The sequence below is a fragment of the Malurus melanocephalus genome, unplaced genomic scaffold (genome assembly GCF_030028575.1).
Source record: "Malurus melanocephalus ecotype Western Australia unplaced genomic scaffold, MMel_1.1 scaffold_128, whole genome shotgun sequence".
Classification (NCBI taxonomy): Eukaryota; Metazoa; Chordata; class Aves; order Passeriformes; family Maluridae; genus Malurus; species Malurus melanocephalus.
In genome coordinates, this window is record NW_026623360.1 from 425,596 (window position 1) to 447,953 (window position 22,358).

General features: G+C 42.3%; 1 protein-coding gene across 3 annotated transcripts in view; it reads left to right on the forward strand.

Moving 5' to 3' along the window:
* ITPR2 (inositol 1,4,5-trisphosphate receptor type 2) overlaps positions 1-22,358 on the forward strand; it is a 240,651-nt gene that overhangs the window by 11,185 nt on the left and 207,108 nt on the right. For all 3 annotated transcript variants that reach the window (XM_057370513.1, XM_057370515.1, XM_057370514.1), the window contains exon 2: positions 18,206-18,276. In XM_057370513.1, the coding sequence (XP_057226496.1) occupies positions 18,206-18,276 (71 nt within the window). The remainder of the gene's footprint in view (positions 1-18,205; positions 18,277-22,358) is intronic.

Genomic DNA, 22,358 nt, shown 5'->3' on the forward strand with positions numbered 1-22,358 from the left:
AAAGTTGTGTTGTTTTATTTTAAGTATGTGTCTAAAGGTGCAGAATGTATGATTTCAAGAAAAAAGTGTGCTGAAGAGAGTTTTACACTTGCTGGCRTTATTGTTATGCTCACCCTTTGGGAGGAAGCTCATTGACACTGGTAAGTATAATTAAAGTTCTTAATTAGTAATAGAGGTGAGGGAGAAAATCCTGCTTCCTTTCCRCAACCTGATAACTGCAGCAATACGAGTCACCACCCAAAGCACTTACCTTGGTAAAACTGAGTAAAAGCTGAGCTGTGTTACCCAAGGAACTTCTTAGAAGGAAATTCAGCATCATCAGGGCAAGGTGTACAGGCCTGAGTGAGAACAGAGAGCACAGAAGGCAAAAGCATCACTCATTGAAGAGAAAATCTGATATGTTGACCCAAAGGCAATAAAATGAGTGTGCCACTGAAYACTATTCTCTCTAAAAACTGCTGTCAAAGAAACTTCTGCTCTTTGATATGTACTGTGTTCAAGAAAACAAGAATTCACAAATTCTTGGAGTTGCACTCAATGATCTTAGAGGTATTTTCCAATTTAAATGATTATATGATTATGCAAAACTATTTCCAAATGAACTGTGAAGAAAATAACTGACAGCATCTCAGACTTTTCTTCATAGCAGAATTATCCCTTATTTCTCCAGGATTGACATAATTGCTTCTGACTAACAATATTCTGWTATTATGGGATGGATCCAGCTTCCAAAGTGGAAATTTGTGAGTGGTATTTGTGTGGAGCCATGGTGCAAGAAGCAATCACAGAAGATAATATACACCATCAGAAGAGACCAGAGAGAAGAACTGATAGGATTTGTAATACAAGAACTGGAAGCCTTGGGGGTGGAATTAAAGCAATAATAAAAATGCCATCTGGAAAAAGAGCTGGGTGTATCAGTAGGAGTCAGAGCAAAGAGTTTTCCTAGTGACGCTTTGCGTGATGATTTGCAGGTGAAAGTGAAACCTTTTATGGGCAGCAATTAAAAACTGTCTGGCCAAGTTTGGGAAATGAGCAGCAAGGGGTCACTGAGTTGGTCAAAAATATATTTGCTCTATTTTTCTACAAAATATAGGAGGAAAGCTTTGGATTGCTCTGTGTTTGAGCCTCAGCAGAGACTTCACTTTTGAAATGACCTTGCAGATCAGTTATTCAGCTGTGGAAACACAGGTAGGAGAAGGCAGAGGGGAGCTTAGAAGGTGACAAAGTAAGATAGAAATTTTTTACCTCTTTGGGGAGAACTTCTCTTGGTGCTTGAAATTTTAGACATTTTCTTTTTAATTTGCCTGGGGAAGAAGTTCATGGTCAGTACTATGCTACTATCTCAGGAGCAGCTTACACATTTAGCTGTAGGAATGAATAGGCTTGTGCTTTCGTTAGGGTCACCTTGATGCCTCACCCAGAGTAAATCTTTGGAGACTTCTTGAAGATACTGCCTTAGGCAGAAGATCAAGGAATTATTTCAAGGAATGCCTACTGAAAAAGGCATAGCTTTTTCTTTCCTTCTGGTAACTTGTAAAACCTTCTGAATAAGGTGTAACTTGTAAAACCTTCTGAATCACTCACTTGATAAATGTATTGTTCCTAGGACAGACTTCAGAGCAGCCAAAAGCTTTCACAGGAGATTATTTGGGCTCTTACAAGCATCTGAAAGTGTAGCATCCTTTCAGAGTGGCAAGATCAAAGTTTTCCAATCTCAACAGGAAAGCTTGGCATTTAGAAATGAGGTGGTACACAAGTGGTTATATTGATTCAGAAATTGTGTCATAGGTTTGAAACTGCTGAAATTAGGGGTGCTGGAAAAGTCATGGCTGATTTGAAAACTGTATGGTTTAGTGACGTGTAAGCAGGATGTGGAACATGGTGCAGGAAGTGTGATGTTGGCAAGACAGATAAATGAGAGAGAGCCCCAACTCAACAGAGTCTTATGGAGGCATCCCTGACGTGTGTGGCTGAAAAGCTGAGGGGTTTTTCTGCCAGAGAATTGGTAGTTACGACTGTCCACTGCCATAGTCRTGATTTATTTCACAAAATCACTTGTGAAGTCAGGCACCAAAGGGCACTGCAAATAGGAGAAATCGGCTGAATGACTTTTGTGGATGTAGAAACAAGAGTAAACCATCTATGGAACAAAGGAGAATTCAGAATTCCAAGTATTTTCCCAGTTCTCTGAGTCTGTAAGCTTTCACGAAAGACACTCTATCTCACTGTGCCCACGGCCTGATGGGTGTGGRTAGAAAGGCTCATTATGGACTTCTTCCCTCAACTTATTTTATAGATTCAGGGAAATTAGGGCACTGTGTCCCACTGCTTTTGAGGAATTTAAAACAGGAGTGGATGAGAATATTAATAATGCTCCAGAAGTTACTTTGTTTCAATCTAAAGCAAATTTCTGTATTRTAAAGAAATTTTAGGTTGATGTGGACTGTGTGGAAGATCAGACACTAGTCTGGAAAASCTTGTTCAAGCCTCTTTGGTAACATGAACATCCCTTGGATGTAATTTTACAGGAGAGTTTTTGAAGTCCAGGGGTTGASTGGTGAGAAATAATGAATAAAGGAGAATTCAGTCCCAATTGTACTTCGTCCCTCCTTTCTCTATGTAGTTGAAATATATGTGTTAAAAATAGCCCACCCTTGTAGTGATAAGTGCATAGACTAAGAAGACCAAGTTCATGTCCAGATCAAGAATAAAGATTTCCAGCAAGCTTAGGTGAAAGAATTTATTCAGTAGTTGCTTTTCATCTGTTATCTCAGTTTAGCAGAGGTCATAGAAGAGCTAGAGGAATTTTGTCCCTTTAGCCTGAAAGGACTGAAAATATCTTGTCAGCTCTTCTTTTCAGTGACTTCAGTCCCCTGAGAATAACAGAGATAATGTGTTTACGGGCTTGCTTGAGTGATGAAATGTCTTCAGGTATCTTCTAATGCTGTCATAGTGGTCTCTACACCTTGGCTGTGGGTATCTGTGTTGGTGGATGATGCTACCTTTTGGAGGAACTTTGGAATTTCTATGTTTCAGTTGGGTTTTAGGTGTTTTTATATGCTGGTAGCTTGAGGGATCAAATCTGAGTACCTGTTTTCCAAGGGTTGTTGAAGGCACTAATTTTTTCTCTTAAAAAATTGGTACAGCTTTTCTCTTGCTGACTTTTGCAGCCAAAAGAAATRTGGATCTGTTTGGTAATGTGGACCTTAAATACCTTCTGTGAGCTCTCAGTCCTTCTCCACATAAAGAGGGACTGAATTATTGTAAATGCAATGAGGTGTAGGTTATTTAGTCTAGTTGAAGAGGAGAGAGAGGAGGATTTTCCTGTGCATTGTGAAGTAAGTTGGTAGCTCTTTTCACATGGTTTTTAGTCCCAGTCTGAAGGCAGTGCAGGCTGAAGTGATGCACTGGGGTTTGTCTTCTCCTGTGTCAGCTGTGGAGGMACTGGAACCCCATTTTGTCTCTGCTACCGAGCTCTGGCGTCCTGAACAAGTGGCAGTGGCACCCTGCAGGAAGCTTTTGGCACCCCTGGCACACTSCCTCTGCCACAGCACTTGCAGCTTGTGTGGTTGGTGGCAGGATGCCAAAGGGAAAATTTGAGCAGTGAAGGGTCCACAAGCTCTAACTGTAGATCACCAGATCTGTTATCACTAAACAGTCAATCTTATGCGGTTTCTGCTTCTTGGGGAGTTTGAAAAATGAAGCAATTCTGAGTCTTGGGATAGCAATGAGTTTTGGTTTCCAATGAGTTCTGGTTTCCTGTTAGCGTGCAGGAAGGGGAAGATGCTTTGATCCTTGCCCAGATTAGGGTTTATCTCAGGAATCTGGTGACTCTAYCACCTAGAGTGGGGGTAGGATCTTTTAGGGCAGACAGTGAATGTGAAGGGACTGAGGATTGCCTKGAAGGGACTGACACATTCAGTAAAATACTACAGATGCAAATAGTGCAAGACCATTTCTGTAAAGACCAAACTCTCCAAGGAKAGGCAATGGACAGGACTTCCACACTGCCCCACCTGGCTAGTGGCTCTCTGTGCCCTGGAGATGAGGGATTTTCTCTTCGGAGTCTGGGGTTCCCACCTTAAACTGGCACCTGGGTGTCCAGATGAAATTCCGTGTGTCTGCATTTCTGACTCATATTTGCCCTGAGGTGGAAGCAGCTGCTTTCAAATGGCTCTTGCCCTGAGGGGATTGCAGGGAATGCTGTGAAGTGTCGCTTGGCTACAGTTTGCTGAGAGGAGGGGAAGTGGGATATTGGTGCCATCCCTTGCAGATGGAGAGCTGGGCACTTGCTGTCAGCTATTTTCTGGGCTCTGTGTTGCCAGAGTATCTCAGCAGAATATCTGATCTGATCTGATGGCCATTGAAAATATGCTCTACAGCTATGACAAGATCTCTACAGAATTAGTTGGCAGGAACTTAGCAGAACTTCGGTGAGTTAAGTGCTGCTTTTTTCTAATTTCAGGATGACAAGTTAGAGACAAGCTTTTCTGTTGTATAAACACGGAGATTTAAACACAAACAAATAGTTATTTTTGGTGCTCCTTTCCTACAAAAAAAGAATTAAACTTGAAAGGTAAAGATAAACAAAAACATGTTCTAAAAYCTTTTCAGATTAAAGGTTAGAAAAAAGAAAGAACAAAGGCTCAAGCTCACTTCCAACTCATAATTGCTGACACAAAGCAGCAGACCAGCCAGATGAACAGCACATTGTGAGGTACAGGAATAATTTGTTGTCCTTTTAAGTTACTAGGATAGTGAGCAGCATATACATGGCAGTGGAATAAATCCTTGTCTCTGCTTCAATTTTTCCAAGAAATATGATAATACTTAGGCTTAGCCAATATCTGTTTCTATCTTAATGTATCACAAGAGAGCAGTTAATTTCTGATGTCTTATTTAGGGCAATGTAGTGATGGAAGAATTTGTATGTGAGTAAACTGTGGTATCAAATTATTGTGCTTTTTGCCTTAGTGAGTAGTTTTTCAAAGCACTGAGGCTGTGGATGTACACCTCCTCTGCAAGCTGTTTTTTATCAGTGGCTTCACATTACTGCTTCCCATCAAAACAGTTTATGTGAGTGTTTCTCAGCCCTCTCTAAGCAATATGAGCTCATATACTTAAACAGTTTAGTAGATGATTTGTGCTAATGGGGTTCACTGTTGTTTAGAGCCCCTCAGGCCCTGAGMGGTTGTAATGTGAAATGAATGGCCCGGATTAATGGTTACTTTTGCCCTTGCCTGCATTGGGGTCAATTTTTAGTTCTTTTATTGAATGTTGTGAGCTATGAGCCTTGTAACTCAAAAGAGGGTCAGGTATGCTGTTTTATTTCCATGTGTCAAATCAGAAAATAGTGGACAGTTCTGCTCTGGAGRGGTACTTGGGGCAAGGCTGGCAGCTGTGATTTCCAGTCAGGGAGGAAGCTTGGGAAGAGCATATCTGTTTTAGCAGGAGGCCAGACCTCCTGCCACTCAGGCTGAAGCGTCTCAATGTCCTCTTAAACGGAAGTGTTAATCAAAATATAGCAGTCTAATTGTTTATGTGAGTGGATGAGATTATCCCAGACAATGTGGTGCTGTTTGACTTGGAGAAGGAACTGTGTAGCCGTATGCAAAGCTGCACCACAGCGATAGACGATTGGCTTTTCGATTAGGTCATAAAATCTGGAGAGGTGATAAAAATKGAGCTGATTTTTGGGTGGGGTGCTGGGCTATCTTTTCACATCAGCTTATAGCTGTGGAGTATTATTTACTGTGCACAAGTGAATAGGGAATAGTAGCTGAGGCAGTGGGCAAGTTTTTAATCTTAATGTRCCAGGCAGCGGGTTAAGTTCTTGCGATAATGTGTCCGAGAGGGTTGTGGAGCGATAAGGAAAAGGTTAGAGTAGTTTTACTGTGCTAAATATTATTGCACAATGTTAGATTAAAACTTTTTAAATGGAGGTTGTTCGTACCAATTAGTTTAACTTGAAAATAGATGTGAGCTGTGGTGTGCCTTTTTTTTGTGTCCAGGTTCCCTTTGCAGGGAGAATGTGCAGTAGCAGTTGCTGCTACAAAGTCACTATGGGAACCAGGGTGCCATGGATATAAACCTCAGGATCTCTGGCTTGCCTGTAATTGCATTTAAGACCTTGCACTAGCACAAAGAGATGGGATACACAAAGCACCCTGAAAGGCAGAACGCCTTCTTCATGGGAAGAGCTGCTAAAATGTATCCCATTTACTTATAACTTTCCATTAAGAACATAAAAAAGAGTGGCCTGAGAGAGCTGGCATCTCTGAAAAGGGAAACAGATGGCTTTCTGTTGTATTTCTCTGTGTGTTCCTGATCGTGCTGGTTGAGAGTTGGTCATGCAGGAGTCAGTAATGGCAGCTATTTACTCCATCACCCATTACATTCTCACCTTGCTCCAGTTCCTCATGGTAGCTGCATGGTCTTCTTCAAACCAGGTCATTCCTTTTTTCCTATCATCCCTTATATTGTTCCTGTCTCCCTCACTTGTGCCTTGGCCTTGTGCCATCCTATCACCAGCCCTTCCCACACYTTGGATTCTGCCCCTTCCCCACCCCCTGTTGCTTGAGGGCATCAAGAACCTCTTGCTGTAGCAGTACAAGCTAAACGCCCCCTGTTGCAGCCAGGGCTCTGCTCTGGGTGCAGAGGAACTGGTCCCAAGGCTGTCCCTCTGCCATGCCTCCTGCCCAGCCTGCCAGGCAGCTGCCTGCCCGGCACTCTGTTGGGTCCTGCCGGTGAGTGGAGAAGGGGAAATGTTATTTTTTCCCATGTATACAATGAAAGGAAGCRCTGTAATAAATGGAGTGAGGTAAAAAGGCTTTCCCGGCACATTACCTTCTAACACTTCTCCATCCTGTTCCTCTGCTCCAGGTCCCGCTCTGCTGTGGGGAGTGGGGCTGAATTCCCCACAGCTGGCTCCTGCCAGCCCCCAAGGGCTCGCTTCCTCAGGCAGGGAAAGCCCTGCTTTGTTCTGTCGAGGGGATGAAGGACATCTCTCCCTCGGAATTGGGCAAAAGAGGGTCTCTTGCACGTTAGTGCACCAGTTAGTGCACTGGAACTGGTGTAGGGAAGTGCTATTTCATTGCTAATATAGTGAAAGTAATAATAAAGTCTCCAGAAATTATGTAAAAGACAAGAGGGGCGGGTGGGAGGGTGGAGAGAGGAAACACTTGGAGATGTCTGCAGTGCTTCCTGTTTGCTTCTGAAAATTATGAGTCAGATTCCCCAGAAACAAAAGAGAGGGGTTTGAGAAATGGTGAGATTTTTWAAAAAAAGTAATCATGTGTGCATCTGTTCTCTGGGTCTTATGTTTTTTGAGCTCGCAGAGCAGGAGGCCATTTTTCCCATTTCTTGAGACAGTGCTGACAGCAAAGAACACACACTCCTTTCGTTTCCAATAAAAGTAAAGTAGTTTTTAAAATCTACTAATGCAGCATCAGGAAGGAGACCAATGGAAAAGATACCAAAGATCACAGAGTTTGGAATAAAATGTGTGATAGCATCACAGCTCTTCTAGAGTCGATTGCTTTGGCTTGAAAACTTTTGCAACAGGGGTTAGGTRTAACCCTGGGGCTAGTTTGCCTTTCCTTTATGAGGTATATACTTTGGCACAGGAGGGAGAAGGTGCGTTGTGTGTGCCTGGATCGTGTTTGAGACCGATCCAGAAGGAGGAACCATGCTCCTTTTTCCCAGGTAAAAAAAAATCTGCATCTTTAAATCCCATGGATTCTGTGGGATTTGTAGCATGAGTGTTGATAAGTGTGTGTGTGTACAGCCGTATTGTACTTAAAAAGGAAAAATGAAGTGGATATCACTGTTCCACTTATCATATCACCAAGTGCAGGCTTTTCTAGAAAACGTGATTTCTTTTTTTCTCTGCCAGTTAATTCCCAGTAAACATATGTAAGTGATAAAAGGCTCCAGTTCTCCTAGTAGAAAGTGATTATTAGCAGGCRTTTTTCCTCCGTTACAGTGTCAGGATAAGCTGTGCGAGGAGACCTGGAAGCATTTCCTTCAGCTGAAAAGAATGCTGCCAAACTGGAGGGCCTGAAGGTAAAAGGCCAAACTCATTTCTTTGCAACAGAACTTGTTGTTAAGACACACCTTGGATGGTGATGTGAGTGACAGCTGACAGCGCAGCCAGAGATTCAGAGCTCCTTGGTGCTCAGCAGAGTCATTCCTGAGAACTCAGGAGGACCAAAAAATCTCTATTAATAAATAAACAGCTGCTCACCTGTGCTCTGGAGTGCTGAGATGCAGCTGCTTGTACCAGCACATTGCCATGAGTGTTTCGTGGAGTGTWTTTTGTCCCTGACACTGTCCCTGGATCCTGTGCAGGGATGGGGGTGGAAGGGTCCTGGAAGCTCCTCCTGGAATGTGYAGCCACCCTGGCTTGGATGCTGAGCTCTGCTGAGCAGATGTGAGGTTTTCTGTGCCTTGGGCATGTGAGATTGGCTGTTGTRAGAGTAGCCCTGCTGTGTTAAAAGCAGAGGAGATGCCAACCTGCCTGATGGTCAGTTTGAGAAAGGTCTGAAGCAGTTTGGAGGTGTGAACCTGTTTATTACATCTTTTTCCTGCTCTGAAATGTTAGTTATGAAAACTTCCCACAAGTAGAGCAGCAGTGGAACAGTCTCCTTTTCCACTTTTAACTTCACACCCATCCACCTGCACAGAAGTAACTATTTTGCCATCCTGTTTGTGACTGCTGTTTTGTGACTCTCCTACTTCCCAGCTCATTCTGCTGTGGSAGAAGCATTCCCAGGCATTTCCTCCACAGGTTTCTGCTTTGTGCTGGTACGTGGGACTCTCTCAAGTGAGTGTGCACAGGTTGAGTGTTAGGTGTGGCAAAGGGCTCCTAGAGCTGCTCCCAGCAACTGGGAAAGCAGCTCTGAGACAGTCTGGAATAGTTCCCAAAATGATCTCTCCCCGTAGGAAACTGGCTCTGCTTAGTTTAAAAACAAGTAAATAGAGGCACTGTGATTTCTCTGCTGGTTTTTGTTTGGAAGGCTTTTTTTTAACTTGCYACGGAAGAAAGAGAAGACCATAAAGAATATGCAAAAATACCTGGCCCAGCTGCAACAATTTGTAAATATTTATTGTTGCAAAATGAAAATAGAAACAATACAATCTGTTGTTGAGAGAATTGGAACACGTGTTGATGTGAAGGTGTCTCCTGTGCCCAATTCTCATGGCCACCAGTGAGAGCTGGACACATCAAAGGGTGAACAGACCTTGTTCAGGGAATTCCTGCRAGCCCAAGTCATTGTCCCTGGGGGCAGAAGTAAATGCTGAAACCAGCAGCAGGATTTTGGGAGCTAGATTGCGTGCTGGTTGTGGTTATGCTGTTCAACTTGAGAGCTGTCCTCTRTTATCTGAAGGCAGAACCTGGCAGAGCTGTAATTCCAGAGCGCCRCCTCGACAAGGGKATGGTCAGGAAAGGTTCATGTTCCYGGTGTGGGGCCCAGGTTTGCACCTGGTGCCAGGATATTGCACACCACRTGGAAAGGGGCTGTGGCTGGTGGGAGCTCAGGATGTGCTGTATGAGTGTGCTTGACCTTGCAATTTCTGGGGATGCTGAAGGAAGGTGAGCTAAAGGAAGGATATGGAAACACTGGACAGGTGCTGAGTTGCTGCAGAAAAGGGCTGTTGGACTAATTTCAGTGGAATTACACTTGTTCACACTATCTTAGGACTTGTCCCCAATTGCTGGCCTCTGAAATGAGATGAGCCCTTTCTTCATTTGGTATCCTGACATATAACAGAGTTTGTAACATGGAGGGTTTTGTTATCTGTATTATCTAAAAAGTTAGTTTTTAGTTTTTTTGTGTTTTTATTTTTTTTTAACTTAAGCAAAAATTAGGCATGTAAAATGTGCCTCTCCTGTGTGGAATAAACCCTGCAGRATGTGTAAAATGTCAGCATTTTGCTTGAGCAATGTTTTCCATGCGCATTTTTACATAGCGTGACATGGGTTGGTCTATCGGATTATCACTGTTTGCGTTACAAAATGGAGMAAGAACTTGGTTTGTTTTCCAGGATTTACGTTCCAACTTGTGTTTGCAGGATTGATAATTTGTTCATACGTAACTGTGCATATGTATGTATTTTTGTACACATGTGTTTGACTACATCTGTGTTTCTGTTCCAGATGCTGAGGTTCATGGGCCTTGCAGTAGCRTTTGAAGCTGCTTTGTCTGCTTAAACAACAATATTTTTACATTGTGCTRTTTCAGCAAAGCTTCCTAATTTTCTTCTTTTGCTTATGCTTCTTTTCTACAGTAAGTGTTGCCATTTTGATGAGTAGGTGTGAGTGCCTTCATTAAGGGGATGAAGTCACTTTTTGATTACTGGACAGATATTGACATTTCTCAACAGTATTTTTCTGGGTAAATCTTCCCATTTTCATTAAATGCTGTTAGCAGTGCAAGATACAGCCTTTCAGAATTGTTTTATGAGCACATAGTTTTTCAAAGCAGTCCTTTCAAATGGCCATTCACAAATGTGTGCAAAACTGAGGAAAAAAAGCACAAATCTTCTGATGTAAACTGAATGTAGAATTTCTTCTGGTTGTGATTATTTTATTTATGCTGCTGGCTTAGCTTTGCTGTCTCTGGCTGAATAGGTAATTCTGCAATGAGTTCTGCCTGACTTTGGGAGCAGCAATGTATTACTAGGACCTCTTTTCTGAAGTCACTGTGTACCATGGAAATTAAAACCATTCAGTCTGATAGGGGCTGATTAGCGAGTCCATAATTCATATAAAGATGCAGATTTGCATCTGAAAAATCTCATGTTTAGTGAAGCGGTCCCAGTGTCAATGTTTCTAATGTATGTTAGGTTGATAGACCTAATAATTCTACTTTATCTGTGCTTTTTACATTGAAAGAGCTGAGTTGCAGACCAATTATGGGTGATTGTATAGAGTGAGCAAGCAGAGTTAAAGTCATGTATTTAATATTGATTTTCTGATTTACTTCTAAATAAGTGTTGTGTTTCCTTTGGGCCAAATCCTGGACTTGTCACAGGGTTTGCATTCCATGTGTAGCTAGCTGGAGTAAGGATTAAGTGAAAATGCTGCAGAGGTTAGATTGTAATTAAAAACTTTGATGAAGGACCCCACCGTGTAAGGTGCTGACACTACTTCTAGAAACTTCATCCCCCCGTGTTCTTTGGGGAAGGTGGAATGGTGGAGGCACAATCCTGACCTCAAAGACATCAGTGGAAATTTTATCACTAAGTTCAAAGAGAACCAAGATTTCACCTAAAAAGAAAATGTTAGTAATGCAAAAATTGTCCATTTTTCCAGTTGATGTGCATTGTTAGCAGGTCTTCAGAAAGCTTTCCTAACACTCACTTTATCATTTCCATTTTTTAGCTTTAASAGAGTGTCTTAATACAAATTTAATCCAAAAGAGGATGGAAATGTTTTCCAATAAATGCCTTTAGGCTGTCGCAACATCCTTGTATGATAGACTCTTGCTTTTCGTATTAAAAAAAAAAAATGGAAAAGAAACAAAGGAAGAAATCAACCATTTCCTTGGGTTTATGGGAATGTAATTTGTTTATCAAAGGCATTGAGACTGACTGAAGCCAAAACCTGCCTRGGAGCAGAGCACCAGTGTTGTCGAAAGTGCAGCAGGACTTTGTGTGCCTGGGGAGTGAGCTGGGTGGGATAGGCTGATTCCATTGGAATCACAGAGTATCCTGAGCTGGAAGGGATCCACAAGGACCTTTGAGTYCAACTCCTGGCCCTGCACAACTCAGCCCTAAGAATCACTCTGTGCCTGGAACTGTTGTCCAAACACTCCTTAAGATCTGGCAGCCTTGGGGCTGTGACCAYTTCCCAATACCCTTTTGAAAGSAGACAATAGGTGTGCTTGGCACCACTGAAAATGACAATGTTGTATTGATGTGAGGATCTTGAAACAGTGTGCAAGTGTTCATTTACTTGGCAAAAAAGAATATGTCCAGGCTATGCTCAGTACCATTTTCTTGGCGCATTAATGGCTTACCTATTATGCAAGCCAAGAAAATTGCAAAACTGAGACTAAAATCTAAGAATCATRTTTTCCCCTTTCCTCTGTAATCTCCAAGTAACATTTTATTCCTTTGTAATAATTTRTTTTAACGCTGTTCTTATAATTTAATTGAAATTGCACAATGTTTTAAATGTAAATATAACTATAAAAAGGGATAAACAAGTTCTACTGAACAGAAGCTTTTGCCAGCTAAAAGCATGACTGGATATAACACAATACAACAATACAACAMAATGTCATTCAGGATTTATAGCTGGATTACTTAATTGAGCAGGAAAACTTCTGCTTCTGTGTTCCACTCCCCCACTCCAACTCCCCTCCCTCYGCAACATGCAAGCCTGCAGGTATCCTTTAAAGAATATATGAGTGCGCTATCAGATAAGGGAAAAACTTTGGGGGCTAATTATTTGTGCTGTTGTTAGTGCAAACGTGGAGCTGCCTGCTTGCACGGTGGTGTTTTTGTTTCCCAGTGTGTGCTTGGGATTGTGMTTTCTGCCCTTCTGTCTCCACACCATTTGATCATACAATTCAAAGCGACCCACATAAGCATTTTTTGGGATGGTGGGAATGGCTGAGTGTTCCTGCYCTGTGTAGCTGAGATGAAATGCACCCGCATCCTTGTTTCATGCTGAAGATGGTGTACGGTGAATTTTGTCTGCTGTTTTAGGCACCTTGGGAAGGTTGGAATCTTTTAGATGCAGAGAAGTGAGCTTTCCCAGAGTAAGGGTATTTGTTTAATAGCTCTTTTCAACCTGTGTTATGCTTTGTGTTTGYGGAAGATAAAATTTGTTCAGCAAGGAAAGGATAAAGTTCTTAAAGTTTGAGGCAGGCAGGAGCCAGACTTTCTTGTCTCTCTGCTGCTGCACCTCATTGCCATGAAGTACTGTTCTTTAAATACTGTGTTCTACAATTCTCCCATTTGTCAAAAGGGATTTTTAACATGGAGTCTTCCTAAATGGTACAGGGATTCAATAGCCCTGCTATAAATCCAAGGAGGAGCCTTTTTATTTTCTGTGAGAGCTGGGATTAATGCAAGTGACCCTAAAAGATTACAGGTGTGAAATGTTGTTGCTGAAAAATTTGGCTTTGGAATGAGACAGGAAAAATTACACATTTCATGTGGAATAGCTAAATCACAGAGCTGTAAATAATTTGAAACAGGACTGGTATTCAGAAAGGAGTATGAACTCACATTTTGGGAAGGGTGAGGTAGGATGACTGTAGATTTTTGGCAGGAGACCACTTGAAGAACACAAGAAGTGGGCTGACCTAGATGCCTGATAAGAGGCTCGGTGAAATGAAAAGTGGGTGGACTTGGAGAAGAACTGGGTGGACCTGATTGTTTTGGCACTTAGGTATTTGATGTTTGATTTCYAGGGCAGCAAAATTTTAATCACCTATTGTTCGTTATTGGTTGGCTCCTTAGTGGCATGACTTGCATCTCTCTCCCCCAGTGGTTGCTGGGATGTGTGGAGCTCGGGAGAGGCTTTGTGCTGCAGTTAGGGAGGAAAGAAGTSTCCTGGGTTGCAGATGCTCTGGAGGAATGTTTCTGTGGAGGACGTTGTGTGGAGGGACATCTGAGGAGCGAAGAGAGGGAGGCTTTGGGGGCTGCTYCTTTGTTCACAAGGGGATGTCGAGGTTACGTGGTTTTGGGATGTAAGCTCAGCATGATTTGTGAACTGATATTAAACAAAGATATTGCTGGGCTCTGTGGCATTTACAATGCCCAACTCCTCTTGCTGACCCCTGTCATCAACACTGCCACTCTTCCTGCTGCTGCCAGGACTTGTGCTGCTCAAAAAGTCGGTGCAATGATGGTACTCATTAAGAGAGTAAAAACTGAGCAACTTGAATATCTTCAATTGAAGACATTGCCTCTAGCTGAGTTTATTCAGAGTTTATTCAGCTTTTTGAAGAGTAAAATACTCTGAACGTGTGTAAATAGTCATCCCCATGCATAATAGACATCAGTAGCTGGGTCTTGTATTTTTAAACAAGTTACACACACACCCACACACACACCCACACATGCAGTTACCTGTATGGGAGATTCTGTGTGCCTGTGTGTTTGTTGAGGTATTGTTTTACTTAATAATATTGGCTATGATTATTGGCTGGAAATCTCTGATGCTAGGAAGAGACAAAATACATTTCAAGATGTTATTTTTTAAACTCAAGGCACAAAGCTGAGATAAATGATATTATGTGTCTGCTTTCTTTGACAGTCTAAAAAGCATCTTACGTTATGAAAGACCTAAAATTCATGAAACCCACCATAATTCCTTTCCTATTGCCTTTTTACATTGTTTTTTTTGTTTTTTTCAGAATGCAACTGTATCACAGTAGTAAATCTAAAACAACTCATCGCTGGGAACAGTCCTTAGCTGTACCACTATTCCTCGACTCTTGCACTACAACTGCCAATTCCTAGAAACCTTTGGTGTATTTACCTTTAGCCTGTGTTAGGTAAYCAGGGGAGCTCGCAGGACACAAAGACTTATCCTGTGTGTATGATTCGTATCTCTGAACCCAGACACCATTTCTGCCAACATACCTTCTTTATCAGCTRCACTGCTGCTGCTCAGTCCTGCTCCTCCCATCCCTTTGCACTTCCTCCCATTTCACCAGAGAAGGGACAGCTTTACCTGAACAAGATAGGGGGAAATGAAATGAGAGGAAGGTGCAGAACTCTACAGGTTCATGCTTTGACCACTTCACATGATATGGTGCAGTATTCTGGCTGATGCCCAGGAAGTTCTGCCTGGACATGAGGCAGAACTTCTGTCCTGTGCAGTGACTGAGCAGGGAGGGTGTGCAGTCTCYTCACTGGGGATAATCCAGAAATGCCTGGACAAAGTCTGTGCTGTGTGCTCTGGGATGGCCCAGCTGGAGCAGAGAGGTGGCGTCAGATGCTCTACTGTGGTCCCTTCCAGCCTGACCCATCCTGGGATTCTCTGATGATAGTGGGGAATTGAAAGCTGTCTTTACATTTTGCCCCCACCTCTGTGGAGAAGCACACCTCAACTCCTGGACACTGCTCTAGGTAGTTCCAACCCTTGTTTCGTGAGTCTTTGTACACTGTAGCTGTGTAAACTTCTGCRCACTGGAGGCCTTAATGGCTTAAACACATGCTGGTCTGTGAGGTTGGCTGCCTGTGGCACTGTGATGAGGAACTGCCCTTGCTTGCCCTGCAGCAAGTGGAAAAACTTCCACTGGCTTCAGTGGGAGAATCTGTGACAAGCAATCCCATGAGCATTGTTACTTTCAGCCCCTAATTCTGCAATTACTGAATACAAAGGGCCATGCGTAAAGCCCAGGGCTGTAATTACTGTTTTGGCTTYCCTGATGATTTATCTTAGGCACCACCAATGAACTGTGCAGCTTAATTACAGCAGTTACTTGGAGGGATTGTGCAAATTCCAGGTATTTATTGTGTTCAGGGAAGAACTTGCCCAGCTAAATCAGATCATACATGTGCAGGGATCTCCTTTGTCATTYATATGCTGTRTATGGAAAACTGAAATGCAATTGTRTTGTATGTGCCAGGTGCTGAATGACAGCAGAGAGCACAAAGCACTATTGTCTGCAGTCCAGCTTAATTCCAGAGGAATTAAACCCCTTGAAGYTYATCAAAGCTTCTCTGATAGTACTATGGTTAAGTGACTTGAATATTGGCATCATAATTTGGATCAGTGTTTACTGATTGCAAATTTTGTGGTATAATGCAATAAATATAATAAAACAAATTCTGTGTTTATCAGAAAAGCCTGGTCTGRTGCACTTTGGCTTTCTATTCAAACCTACAAGCAAGTGGTCTTAAAACCTGCTGTGCTGAGGTCTGACAGTCACTGCAGGTGCCCAGGATCTTTTACAGCCAAACCTGTTATTTGGTTTCACACATCTCAAATGGATTTGTTTGCAGGTTACAAAGGTCTTGAATTGCTGGTTGTTTAACACAGGTGTYGGTTACAAACCAGCAGCTTTTGCTTTTGGCTCGGTATAAAAGTGGGATTTGAATATTCTGAATTGTGTATCAGAGGAAGTGGTCAGTGTTTGAAGAGACTCTTCTGTTCACATCCACAGAGCAGGCTGAAGTYTTGCATCATGTGCAATGTGCAGCTCAGCTCTCCCTACAGCTCCGTAACAAGCACCTCCAGAGTAAACAAGGAGCTGTTAAACTCTCTGAAGGTCATGCAGCTGGAATACAGGATGAATGACATTATGTGGAAATTCTGGGGATTAARTTGTTGGAGGACTGTTAAATAGACAAAACAATACTTTCCTTAGATTTTTGTCATGTGTTACAAGAAACAAAGGTGTGAGAAGCTGAGGCGCTGAGCAARGGCTCAGGAGATGATGTTCCTGCTCTGTCATGCCACTGCCCTGCCACATGTCCATTAACTGTTGTGTGCTCTCATTTTGTGTCCATAGGACTGGAGCAGCCCCAATTCCTTTCTCCTTTGTCTTGTCTGATGTCTTTGGTTCCTGTTGTCTACAGAAGTCATTTATGGTCCTTGTCTTTGTGCTTTTAGAGAATGCTTAAATGCAGGTGATTGGTATTGATTGTTTAATGTCTGTTCTCTGCAAGGCCGGTGTGTTTGAGCACTGCAGCTGGCTGCCTCAGAGAGTGTGCAGTGTCTCATTTGCTGTCCTCAGCACCAACACCTTGTTTTCTGTATGGCTTTTTTCATGTATGTGCCATGGTGAAAGTTTTGTTATACCCACAGCTGTRCAAGTTGTCASCAAGGATTACGGGRGACTCCTTGTGAATTATGGTTGGCTTTTCAGTATGTCTCCAKCCTGACAGTCCTTAAGGTCAAACCTTATGGGTTCCTCCTTAAAARACATTTGAGGGATTTTGTTGAGAGTGAGAAGTACTCCTTGGCATTAAAATCTGTTGGCAAAACTTCTGTTAAGGTAATCCTTTCCTGTCAGCTCTCTGTGACTCCAGGTTTTAGGTGCTGTTTATAGGAAGCTTTGGCCTATTAGAGTGTGGACAAGGTGTAGCAAGACTGTAAGACTTCCTGAGTCCTGCTTTCCAAACCACACTTTCTTTTTGCTAAGCCTGGCCTAACCTACAAAGTGAGAAAACACAACTCCATAAGGTCCTCAGCTCACTCCTGAAGCTGTTTYCTTCAATTCCCCTTCCTCACTGACACCTCACTTTTGCCTCCAAGTATGTTCTGAGATTGGAGCTGCTGACTTCYGTAATTCTCTGTTGTTTTTGCCTCTGGGAGCTGCAGCCACCGTGGGCATTTTGTCAGCAGTCAGCTTGCTAGAGGTAGAAAATTCATGGGTGTGCTGGGGGATCGGTCTCACTGCACTCGCTAGAGGCAAAGCCTTCACCAACTTGAGTGAAAGCTCAATGCATTTGTTGTGTAACTTGGCTGAAGCCAAATTGTGTTTTTTCTGGCAGTTTCCAACAGAAATGCTGCTAAGACTGTTGCTGTGAAGTGGCAGGGCAGTAGTGTGTCCCTAAACATGATTTTCCTGAATAATTSTTTGAAATGGGCAAATTATTTACAGGATGCTTCCTGAAAGGAAGCTGAAATTATGTTTAGCAAGTTCTGAGATAAGTTTAACAATTCATACTTTTAAATTTTATTGTTTATTTAACTTCTAAAATATTGCAAGAAWTATATTAGATTTGTCGTCTAGATTTTCTGCTGTGGATTAAAGAAATGCTTATTCATTTTAGTGCAGGAAAATGTGKTCCTGGGAGTTTTGATCAGAGCTGAACCCTAATTCCACATGCTTCCTCAGAGGAAAAAGATTGGAAATGGTGAAGAAGAAAACCTGGTAGCTGCAGAAAATCACACTGTTTCTGATTGAGGGTTAATGGGTTTTATGAAAGAAAACACAAATTTTACATGTAATATCAATGTATGCGTTGTAGCAAAAGGGATTTTAACCAGGTTTCAAAGAAGTGGGCTCTGAAACACAGGGCCATAATTTAGTGCAGAAGAGAGGAAGGAAAATGTAGACTTTTCTTGGTTATGCTTAGTAACTGAATAACAGATGTATTCTAAGGTATTTTTTGTATTATGTTGGAGAAATGTGGAAGCTTCTGTATCTATGGTGTGGCAGGTATGTGTCTACATTTATAAAACAATGCCATGTTTTAGTGAGTGTGATAACTTTTGTTTTTCTAGGTTAGTGGATGACCGGTGTGTGGTCCAGCCAGATGCAGGTGACCTTGCTAATCCTCCAAAGAAGTTCAGAGGTGAGTAAATGGTGATCATTTCTCTTTAATGACCAACTGATGCAGTTGTAACTCCTTGGGCACTTTTGTCRTGTAACTTCCCACATGGTTTGTGGACACAGGGACGAAGTTTCAGACTGGAGCATGAATGATGGATTTTGAGAATTAAATAGTTAATTTACAAAGGCATGATAGGTGGAAAATGTGGGGAAAGTATTTTCTTATAGTCTAAGAGTTGGTTGCTGTGTTCTTTACACTGAAGACTGATCCCCTGCTGTGTGACAAACTCTTTGCTCCAGCCCTGCTCTTACTGTAAATGGGAAACAAACTTGAAGTCCAAAGCTACTTGARCTGATGGATTGTTTATTTTTTTTTCAAGATAAGATAGCATTTTAAGGACTAGCCCCAAATAATTTGTCAGCTTTTTGTTTTGCTTTTGCTTAAAACTGTATCTAATTTTTTTCAACTTGACCTTGTTGAGGTGGATAATTCTGCTGTTTTGCTTATTGGAAAAAAATAGGAGTGCACTGACAACATGTAATTTTTGCTTCTTGAATGCTAAAAGAAATATTCTGCTCTGTGCGAGAGCAGAGCCTTACTAGCCTGATTCAGGCCTCTTTTGGCTTAAAAGGGTTTGGATTCACACTGGTTCTGAAATAAAGAGTTATGACTTGCCAGATTTAGAGCAASGGTAATGCTCTAAGTGTTTCATGGCTGTTTGTATCTRCTTYCAATGATCTTTAAGGACCYTTCCAACCCAAACCAYTMTATGATCTTGAGGGGTTGCACCAAYGTGATTAACCTTAGTGTTTCATTTCCAATGTTTATTTTTATGCTATTATTGCACAAAATAAAGCATTTAAACACTGGGAGAGTGAAGTTCTGCTTTCCCAGAGAATTCAAGCCTTTTTTCCATTATATATTCAGGAAACATCAGCAGTTGGTTCCAGTTCCAGCTGTGAGCATTCAGCACACTGGCAGATACTGAAACTGAGAAAGTGAGGATGCAGACTTAGAAACCAACAGTAATAAATTTCAGTCATGTGTGATCAAATGACTTTAAAGCAGAGCTGGAGGTAGCATAGTGTGGCTTTCAGGCTACTTAACTGGGATTTCACCTTCTCACTGCCTGCAAGTACATGTGTAATTCACAGTTTCCAGTCTGCACAAAATTTCAAGTGAGGATTCTTTGGACAATATTTCTGTCCCTGGACTAGCCTGATAGTTCCTAAAGTGTTCCTAAAGTTGGGCATGTCCAAGTTTCTAGATGAAAGCAAGGTTGCTGGGAAAGATTTGTGATAGGAAAATTGCAGAATACACCCAAATGACACCCAAATTAAGGATCTGAACATAGCTTWAAAAGGCAGCCATCATTTTTTCAGTGTCTAGTGTTTGAGGGCTTGATTTTATAACTTCAGTACAGTGGAAAACTTTTATTGCAGCTCTGTGTTGTTCGTTTCTAGCTTCAAAAGGCAAAGAAAGAAAAAGCTGGTAATGTTCTGTGTTGATTTTTTTTTAACAGTGATTGCAGCAGCATCAAGCAGGTTTGGGCATTTTGATGCAGGGTGGAAGCTGTCTGAACTCCCAACACTAATGGCTTGCCATTAGTGATAGCAGCACATGTGGAGCAGATGTCGGAAGGGGATGGGACACTGACAAATGTACAGCTGTTTCCTGCTGCTGGGGAAAGCAAAGGCTGTAGTCTTGAATTACATCCCAGCTTCTGTAGGGGACTGGTTTCTGTTAGTTGTGGACAGTTTTGGCTCTGTCCCCTGTTGTAACCTCTGTCTGTTGCTTGCATAACACATCCCTTTATCTCCAGCTGGCTTTGCTCCCTCTTCTCCACAGCATCTAACCTTTCCTTTCCTCAAACTCAGATCCTCCTCTTTATGGGGATTCCCWCTTGTCCCTCTCCCTCCCTGCCCCAAAACCTTTTAGTAGCTACTTCCCTCCTCTTCCCTGCTGCCTCTTAGCTCCCTTTGCAGCCTTTCTTCTTGTCACTCCTTAGCTCCTTCTACTTTACAGTGCACCCAGAACTGACTTGATTTTGGTACTGCTGGCATTGTGGCAGCATGCAAATTTGGCTGAGCTGCAGCACAGAATGACTTGGATTGGAAGGGACCTTAAAGATCATCTCATTCCATTCCCCCTGCCGTGGGCAGGGACACCTYCCACTATTCCAGGTTGCTCAGAGCCCCATCCAACCTGACACTTCCAGGGATTCAGTGGCAGCCACAGCTTCTCTGGGCAACCTGTGCCAGGGCTTTACCATCCTCAAAGGGAAGAATTTCTTCCTAACATCCATTCTCAATCTATCCCCTTTCAGTTTAAAGCCATTCCCCCTTCTCCTGTCACTCCAYGCCCTTCTAAAAAGTCCTTCTCCAGCTTTCTTGTAGGCCCCCTTTAGGTACTGAAAGGTGCTATAAAGGTCTCTAACACCTGTAGGAGAAACTAAATTACTGAGAAACTGGKTTTTGTCACATTAATTGATGCAACCCAGTATTCTATAATATCATTGTTAGGGGCTGCATCTAATATAATTTTCCGGCTGCTTCAGGTATCCTTAATCAAGGTGTGTTTAAGGTGGATGGCTGCAGGAAAGATAAAGCCATCATTTGGATGTTTACTCCTTCATCCTACAAGTCAAATTTTGAGTGTGAGAATAGAAGGAGCTCTGTTGAGAGCTCAGCAGAAACTTGCTGTCTAATTGAGATTTAGTGCCTTGTACATGGAGGTGTCTCTAGCATGACAGCAACCAAAAGCACAACTCTGCCATGCTTTCTTAAATTTCTCAGCTCTGCTCAGAACCCTGAGGCAAAAGAGTTGCTAAATGTTGTCCCTACAATCAGGAAATCTAAGCTAAATCCATATTTTTCTCCCCAAGAATCTTCTGGGAAACAGCTTTCAATTAAAGCAGCAAAGTTAATAAACCAAACAAAAACTGCTTTAAGTAGGTTCCTGACATGAAAGGAAGACTTAGGCATGAATGATTAATTGAATGATTAGACATAAGCAACTGAAAATAGCATTTAAGAGCAGGATGACTAGGGCCTCTTCAGTAATAAGAATTGCTGTCTGTATGGTTTACAATGTTTTTATCACTGATAGCTGAACTGGCGGTGATTTGAGGTTGGAGCATGACCTGGGAGTCAAAGAAGTATGAGAAAAACATGTTTCTAACAAGATGTTTAGATTTCAAGGACTGACTCYGAAAATTAATATCAGAGAGGACTGTGTTTTCTCTTTTTTGGTAATATTTTATCAACCCTTTCCCCAGTGGGAGGGACAAAAAGATTRTGTTTTTGAACTGCTTGTATCTCTCCTACAGGGTTCACTCAGAGATCAAATTAAGGTGCTGAGCTCTTGGCCTGAACTGAAAGCCTATGTAAAGAGGTGTCTCAAAATAGCAGTTTCGTTTTTGTTATGTGTTTACTTTCTTTTTTTTTTTTTTTTTTTTTTTTTTGAGTGGGTGGTTGCTATTCTGGTTGTTTCAGAACATCCTACAGCACAGTGTGTTGTTAAGCTAAGGAAAGCCGTGGTTCCTCCTCATTTTGTGTCCATCTGAAGAGGCTGTGCTCCCCATTTCTCCCCCGGTCACACTGGGATGAGCCTGGAGTGGCTCTGTGTTCATCAGGGTGCACATCCAGATTTGCATAGTGCAAAGGATGGCGGAATTTGATCCCGCATGTATTTCCTGGAGCCTGGTGAAAAAAAGAAACAACCCACTGCACACTTACTGTTTGGCAGTTGAATTGAAAGGACTGATCGATCCAGGTGCTTCTYGTCTTAATTCCAGCTGAAGCTGGTGAGCTCCAAGGCACTGAATGTCACGATGGAAATGCTTTGTGGGCTGCAGGGCTGGGTTCGCAGAGATTGGGAACAACAGTGTGCCAGGAATCGTGTACCTCTGAAGAGAAGCCACATCATGAGCCCCAGAACTGCAARTTTCCTTAGTCTGGGGCCCTAAAGACATTTCAGCTTGATGCTCCCATCTGCAATGGGAAACACTTTCAGTTTCCAGGGTTTAAAATAGGACAGACAGGACCTGCTTATTGGTCAGATTTAGCAACTCTGGGAAAGGTGTACAAACCTCTGTCTCTTTT